At 40.9% G+C, this 7,043-nt stretch overlaps 2 protein-coding genes across 3 annotated transcripts; one reads left to right on the forward strand and one right to left on the reverse strand.

Moving 5' to 3' along the window:
* The first annotated feature begins 358 nt into the window (after nucleotides 1-358).
* Nucleotides 359-2,754, forward strand: LOC136457601 (uncharacterized). Of its 2 annotated transcripts, none has more exons than XM_066457627.1 (8): nucleotides 359-529; nucleotides 604-695; nucleotides 1,240-1,306; nucleotides 1,432-1,462; nucleotides 1,562-1,702; nucleotides 2,181-2,206; nucleotides 2,295-2,368; nucleotides 2,491-2,754. In XM_066457627.1, exons 1-8 carry the CDS (start codon nucleotides 488-490, stop codon nucleotides 2,549-2,551), a joined length of 534 nt encoding a protein of 177 aa, XP_066313724.1. In that variant the 5' UTR covers nucleotides 359-487; the 3' UTR covers nucleotides 2,552-2,754. The 2 variants fall into 2 exon arrangements, with proteins under 2 accessions (XP_066313724.1, XP_066313725.1); XM_066457628.1 differs by having other exon boundaries at nucleotides 2,517-2,754.
* A 1,177-nt stretch (nucleotides 2,755-3,931) lies between these two features.
* LOC136457602 (probable small nuclear ribonucleoprotein F) lies at nucleotides 3,932-6,823 on the reverse strand. The gene is made up of 5 exons (XM_066457629.1): nucleotides 6,643-6,823; nucleotides 5,148-5,235; nucleotides 4,997-5,034; nucleotides 4,788-4,852; nucleotides 3,932-4,236 (listed from the first exon to the last, which is right to left on the reverse strand). The coding sequence occupies exons 1-5, from the start codon at nucleotides 6,646-6,648 to the stop codon at nucleotides 4,173-4,175; spliced, it is 261 nt and encodes an 86-aa protein (XP_066313726.1). The 5' UTR covers nucleotides 6,649-6,823; the 3' UTR covers nucleotides 3,932-4,172.
* Nucleotides 6,824-7,043: the final 220 nt, after the last annotated feature.

The raw sequence follows: 7,043 nt of genomic DNA on the forward strand, positions 1-7,043 counted from the left end.
TTCTTGATTCTTTAGCATAAACCCTCAAAATCACGATGAAGAATCACTTCACATAATCAGAAGAAGTGTTTTTTTAGCTCCCAGCCTCTTTAGAGAATCACTTCATAGTAGATAATCATTTTTCTTTAAAAATTATTTGGCAGAGCTCCTGCTGGATTCAACAGAGAATCAGTTCTGAGAGCCCAAAAGAGACCCAAATAACAACCAAAATTATGGCTTGCAAAATCTTTAGCTTAGGTATATTTTGGAAGTTAGCCCTCGTCTAAACAGGCCCCAGTTCAGACAGAAGAAGAAATGCAAAGGTCGGCCCAGTAAGCCATCGTCGCTTTTCACAGCCCATCAACGAGGCATCCGCGTTCGCACATTGCACTAGCTCCCCACACTCCACACCAGAGCCGCCGCCGTTTCTTGATCTCTCACCGGCGAGCGGCGACTCGTCCGGTCGTCCCTCGCCACTGGGCGTGGCGGACGCAGGAGAAGACACAGGATGAGGGCTGTGGTGCAGCGCGTCCTCTCGGCGAGTGTCGAGGTGAGCGCCCTCTTCAGTTCACTGCAATTCGCTCGGAATCTTCCCTGAATGCTTCTTCTGTTGGGTCGCCGCAGGTCGAGGGGCGAATAGTGTCGGCGATCGGCCCTGGACTCCTCGTCCTCGTCGGCCTCCACGAGGCGGACACCGACTCCGACGCCGACTACATGTATACAATCCTCTCCGTTCATCCCCCTCCCACTTCCTCCAATTCTTGTTTATACTGCTAGTGCTAGCCGTTGTCTCAATTCTTGTATGTTTAGACATGATTACATCTTTATAACTCATCAGAATCTGCAGTGGGAATGTGTTCGTCCAGATATCAGTCAGCTGTGTTGATTCAGTGACGAGTAACCTGAGCTGCGGAGTGATTGAGATGCAGGATGTCATAATGATCCTTGATAAATGAACGATAATACTAGTCACTTGTACTACTAAGTAATCTGTTGTGTGGTATGCCTTTTGTATTAGTACCACAATGCATTGGTGGCAGCTTCTTTATTGGTAATCTTTGGCAAACATTATGATTTATGCGTCCAAAGCACCGGGCTGGTTTCATTTCTTGTTCATTTACCAAAGTCTGTCACCTTTTTGTTTTCTGATATGTTACTAACTTACCATCTTTTTTATGAAATTTTGTTTATGCTGAAATGTTAAGTTTGCATGGCCTGCTGTTATATCTCTAATTGAATGCTAATATTACCCTTACATAGTTGTCGGAAGGTCCTGAACATGAGGCTGTTTCCAAACGACAAGACTGAAAAAGCATGGGATCGAAGTGTAAGCCTCAGATCCATCCTGGCCCAATAGAAGAATAAAGTTGGCTTACTTGAGAATGCTAATTATTTACTGCACTTCATATGAGCTTTGAAGACAAACTTAAATAAGCTTTTTCCTCCCTGCAGGTTATGCAGCGTAACTTTGAGGTGCTATTAGGTAATGTGATGATGCAACCTTGCCCCATGTGTAAAATATAAGCAGCCTCCATTAAATCTGTTATTAACTACTACGTTTCTGATCTGATATCTTATTCAGTCAGTCAGTTCACCTTATATGGCATCCTGAAGGGTAGTAAGCCAGATTTTCATGTGGCTATGCCACCTGCAAAAGCGAAACCATTCTATGCTTCTCTAGTTGAGAAATTTCAAAGGTCATACTCAGCTGATTCAGTGAAAGGTAACAAATATGCATTTTATAATTCATTGTGCTTTACACGGTTTACCAACCTTGTTTCTTGATTATCAAATCAATGTTCTTTTTCCATTTGTTAACATGGATCTGCCTATATTTGGGATTTGCCTGTCATGATTGATGCATTCGTTGTAACTTCCCACACTCCCCATGGTCCTGCATTGAACATTCTTTTCTGCTGGATGTGCATTTCATCTTCTCGATAGTCACGTCCTGTTATGTTATGCCACTAACATAGCTATTTCTTTAGTGATGTTCTGCTCACTTGTTTACTTTGCTGAAATATTGTCATGAGTATGTCTATGCTCCCCATACTCATAATACACGATCTTCTTGCACTTATTATTGTTGCTGCTGCTACTATTGCTTTTGCACTATGCTCCATCTACATGTAAAGATTTCTGCCATGAGTCACCGTATCATATGAAAATAAATGTGACAATGTTCCTACTTTGACTGGCAGATGGCGTTTTTGGAACGATGATGAAGGTGTCTCTGAGTGAAACATGTTATTTGCCTAATTGCCTTCATAGCATTTGACCTTTTCAGAAAAAGGGTAAATTAGAAGGTCTTGCAGGTTTCTTTGGTGAATGATGGCCCCGTGACAATGCAAATCGACTCACCCTCACCGCAAGGTGCTGCTCAGTCAAGGTGAGTTTGTTCAAATTGTCAGGTTTATTTTAATCTTTGTTGAATCGTATACTTGCTAGCTAGAATAGCATGCATGGTTATATAGACTGGTCTGATTTATTCGTTTTTATGCACTTGAACAGCAATGACGATGATGATTTGGTTACAGATGGTGAAGCAAGAGTACCTAAAGAGACGTGTTAAAATTCTGGATGGCCTGCTGGCCTAGGTGTGATGGAGCCTTGGTGAATATAAGTTCTCCGTCACATCTTTCTCATTCAAAATTTTGAATTTTTTTTTTGAGTGCAATTGGATCTGAAAGCCCTCCTGCTGTGCAATTGGCATGAGCTTTGCATCTATCTGGCACGTTGATCACAAAGGAAATATCAGGATTGAAGTTGGCATTAGTCATGTGATTTGCCATTATTTTTCTTAAATAGTCCTAGCGCTTTGTCAGTGGCAGTCGGTTACAGCACTGCTTCAGTCTCTGGAAACATAGCCTTTTGAGCAAAAATGACAGCCGGCACGTTCTCTAGACTATATTTGTCGTCTTATTCATTTTCTTCTGTGGGATAATACTCTTATCAATATGACAGCTATACATGAGCCTGTCGCTGCTCAACAATGTAATTTCTAGGGTCTTATTAGCAATCGTCAGTACATTTATGGATGAAGTTCAGATCTGATCTATATATTAGTTGAACTGTCTTCGTGTCCTGCTTGAGCAGAAAACAAGCAACCAAAAATTATCAGCCTGGTCGCTTGCTCGTAAACGATCGTAAATTTTCAACCGGAAACAGTATTTTTCTCGCACACCAAACCAGTCAGCAGTAAATAATCCACGATCGTTTACGGCCTCCCGAACAGGCTCATATATATATACTTGGGATCCTCGTTTCGCCCAGTCATTACTTGTTAGCAGTAGCATCACCTGCAGAGACAATGCAGCAATAACTCCCCAGTCCCCTCAAACAGACACTGGAGGCATTTCCTCTATCCTACCTGTTTCCTTCTCCATCCATTCTCAACTCACATTTCTTGTTACTTCAATATTTGAACGATGGCATTCCTGTTTCTTGTTAGCAGTAGAGTAAATACTGTTTTACATCATATGTAGAAATGGTGTTGTTCACAAATATAATATTTAGTTAGTTCAATGCATGGTTTAGACTTTAGAATCATGCCCCCGAGTCGAGAAATTACATGATGGTAGCAATCTTTGCGTGAAAGGTAACTGAACCAACAAAGCGACGTGTCCAGAGTGACAAAGTAGCAAACAGTATTCAAAGTAGCAAATAGCATTCACTCTAGGCATCGCATAGCAGCGCCTGAACCGTGGCAACCTGAGTTAGCTACAGCTTTCAAAGACTCAGAATTCTCCATTTGATAAATGGTGCATTTTCTTCATTGGGCAGAATGGAACATCGACGTCTTATAATATTTGCACCATGTTACCAAGGCACTAGGCACCAATGGGTTTAACTTCACCGGAAGACAAAATAGTTCGGAATTCCATCTTAGCAATTGAATACTATCCATCACCTCTGGCAGGAATTCCAGCAGACAAGTTATTGAGCCAAAACATACAAGACAAGATTGGAATAGTCCGTATTACATTGCCCAAATGATTTCACAATGTCTTGCCGTGCTGAGCAAATGCATCTTAGTATCTTACTAGTATTAGATAGAACGGGGGCAGGAAGCAGGCAAATGCATCAGCAACATTGAATTCAGTAGTGCGCATCTGAAATATCAACCAATCTTAAGGCTACATTGTTGTCAGAACAATATCATCGACCAATCTTAAGGCATGGTCCACGTCTCCTCACTCCGCATCCTCAATCTCTGTATCTTCTGGAACACCTCGGAGATAAAGGACATTGTTGCATCTGTAAATTGAGCAAATAGAAATTTGGGTGTCAGTTAGGCCTTGTTCGGTTAATCCCCTCAAGGGGATTGGAGGAAATGAAGAGGATTTTGACTTCAAGGGATTTATTAATCCTCCTCAATCTCTTTTCAACCCCCCTCGAATACCCACCAAACCGAACAAGCCCTTAAGGGGACAAAATTGTATTCCTCACTAACTCAAACAAATATTGCATCCATGAAACAAAATTTCAGTCCACACGATTCAATCAAAGTATTCAGAAAACCAAACTAATCAAATAAGAACAAGAAACTAATTCAGAAAACCTATTCAACTTATTTTGTGAAAACTGTAGCCCAAGCATCCAATGCTACAATTTTACAAACTGATGCCGCTCTTTATTGAATATTTACCCCTGGCTTTTCATGATCACTTACATTCAACCTTTTCAGATTCACACTAAAGTACCTTTTAACCTCAATAATCAGAATTGGACAGCAAGCAAACTTTTATTGGGTTATATCTAGATTAACACACCTGATGCAAGCAAACAAAAGGAACATGAATCATTACCTGATCAGAATCTCACCCAGGTTTCCAGAGAATTGTCCATCAATGTACTCCTCTGTGTTAGCAAGCTGCAACCAGTAGCAAAGGTAGTAATCACTTTTTTTGGCATGTTCTTCCATATTGAACGAATGATGAGCTTGCAAAACAATAAAAAACAAATAGATGAAGTCTAATAATACGACAGCTAAACTGCCAAAGACCAAAGGTAATACCTGAAGGTTCATGTACGAGTCAACAGAAGTAAGATACCCTGGGAAAATAAAGCAAATGTTCATCAATATATTTATGGAAGGGCCAATTCAAGGAACAAAATTTAACATTTAAAATTTGAAATAAATAAAATTGATAACAATAAAAATTTACCTTTGTACTCCATACCCCACTTAAGTTTGACAATTACAGTCTTCCCTGTCAGATTGTTCAAGAAAGGTTTTGGGTTAACTGGCACAGTCTGCACAAAGCAAGAGTCCATCCATTAGTAAGTGTAGCATAATTGCATGAGGTTAGGGCTTATTATGGCTGGCAAATAGGAGTATGCATAAACAGACTGTTATTTTGTTCCTTCGACTTCTTGGTTCCAATTATTAGCGAATTCCATGAGTCGACAAGACGGTAATTTCCCAATACAAAATGGTAAGGAAGGCATAGGATTTTATTATTACATGGCAACACATAAATTGATTAACAAATAGGAACGGAACAACATGGCAAGGGTGATGCACCCAGTGGCTGCCATTGCACTATCCTGGGAGCCTAAGGAGTAATAACTTCATTGTATGGATAAGAAAAGTACACCTTATATATAATAATTAAAATGTTATCATGGCAAAGTTATATAAACAGATCAATCATTGCGATGTGATTCAAGTACAGTAGATGGTTATCTGTCCCTTATTGTTTCTTTAGTTTAATTTGTTTTCTAGCCATAGCAGTTCAATAACAATAGAACATCAGACAGAGATGGAATTATGCTTAATAATAGCTTAAGCATGGACTAGCTCATTAGAAACCGATGCTCTTCTCATGAAGGTTGACATCACAATGAGCTTTATAAATTAACTTGAATCTCTAACCAGCTGAGCTTGGATACACTTGGAGACAACTGTGGATGCATTTCTAGATTCAGCTCTAACAGGAGCAGTTATAAGCTGAGCTATGGGCCATCATTGGTACTGGCAAAGGTACATTCACTTATCTTAACCTTCGATGGTGGTGCTGACATTCACAAGAAGACTACGAGACAATAACATAACAAATCTGCAAGAGCTGGCTAGATTATGATGTATACATGACACTAAGTCAAGCGGCTAACTTATTATTGGTACTGGCAACGGAAAAACAGGAAAAGCCTTATCGGTGCTCCGATCCAGTTCTTGGTTTCCAAAAAAACAAAAGAGTCTAATGGGCAATCGCACATGATGTTCGGTGCAAGCATTCCTAACCAAACAAGATTTAGGGGAGTTAGACCTTAAATCGTGTTTAACAGAATCTTCTGATTTAAATAAAAACTCCAAACAACAAGTGTGCCTTGGAACCGACGATTTTGGGAGGCTTTGTTGCATTCTCTAGATTAGTAATTGCCCATTTCTCCTTCCCCGTCCACAGTGGATTCACACAAATATCTCAAATTATTCATCCAACCTACTCCCAGCTAGCTGGCTCTGGCTGGAATCCGATAACCCTGTGTTCCAAACATGCCATAGGAAGCAGCTTGAACTCAATTATGCACACCACAGGAAACTAAGACTAGCCTAAGGGGTACTAGTCCGCAAATCACACTAATTAAACAGAGGTAGAAACAAACAGATCTGGTTCATAAATCTGGGAGAAACAGAGAGGACGAAACGGCTGGTCTTACCGCCATTAGCTTCTGCGGGTGCGGGTCGAGGAAGGCGGCAGCGGTAGCGAGTCGACGACCGGGCGAAGCGGGGGTTGGAGCGGAGGAAGCGACCCTAGGGTTTAGGAGAGGGGCGGAATCGGAAACAATCGCTGCCGACGACAGGATTCGCGTGCATTTTCTCACCCCCTCCACGCTCGTTCTTTTTATTTTACGGACGTGCTCGTACGTACGACCAGCGAAGCTTCCCGCCGTTTCGGCCCAGTCGGCCCAAGGTACGGCAGTTTTCTTTTTTTCTATTTCTTTTTTCCTCTTTCATTTTCTTTCCTTTCTACTACTCCCTCTGTTCCTTAATATAAGCCATATAGATTTCTAAATAAAATTTCAAAATATAGGTATGTATCAGCTTCCACGCCGATTAA

This window comes from Miscanthus floridulus, chromosome 6 (genome assembly GCF_019320115.1).
Source record: "Miscanthus floridulus cultivar M001 chromosome 6, ASM1932011v1, whole genome shotgun sequence".
Classification (NCBI taxonomy): Eukaryota; Viridiplantae; Streptophyta; class Magnoliopsida; order Poales; family Poaceae; genus Miscanthus; species Miscanthus floridulus.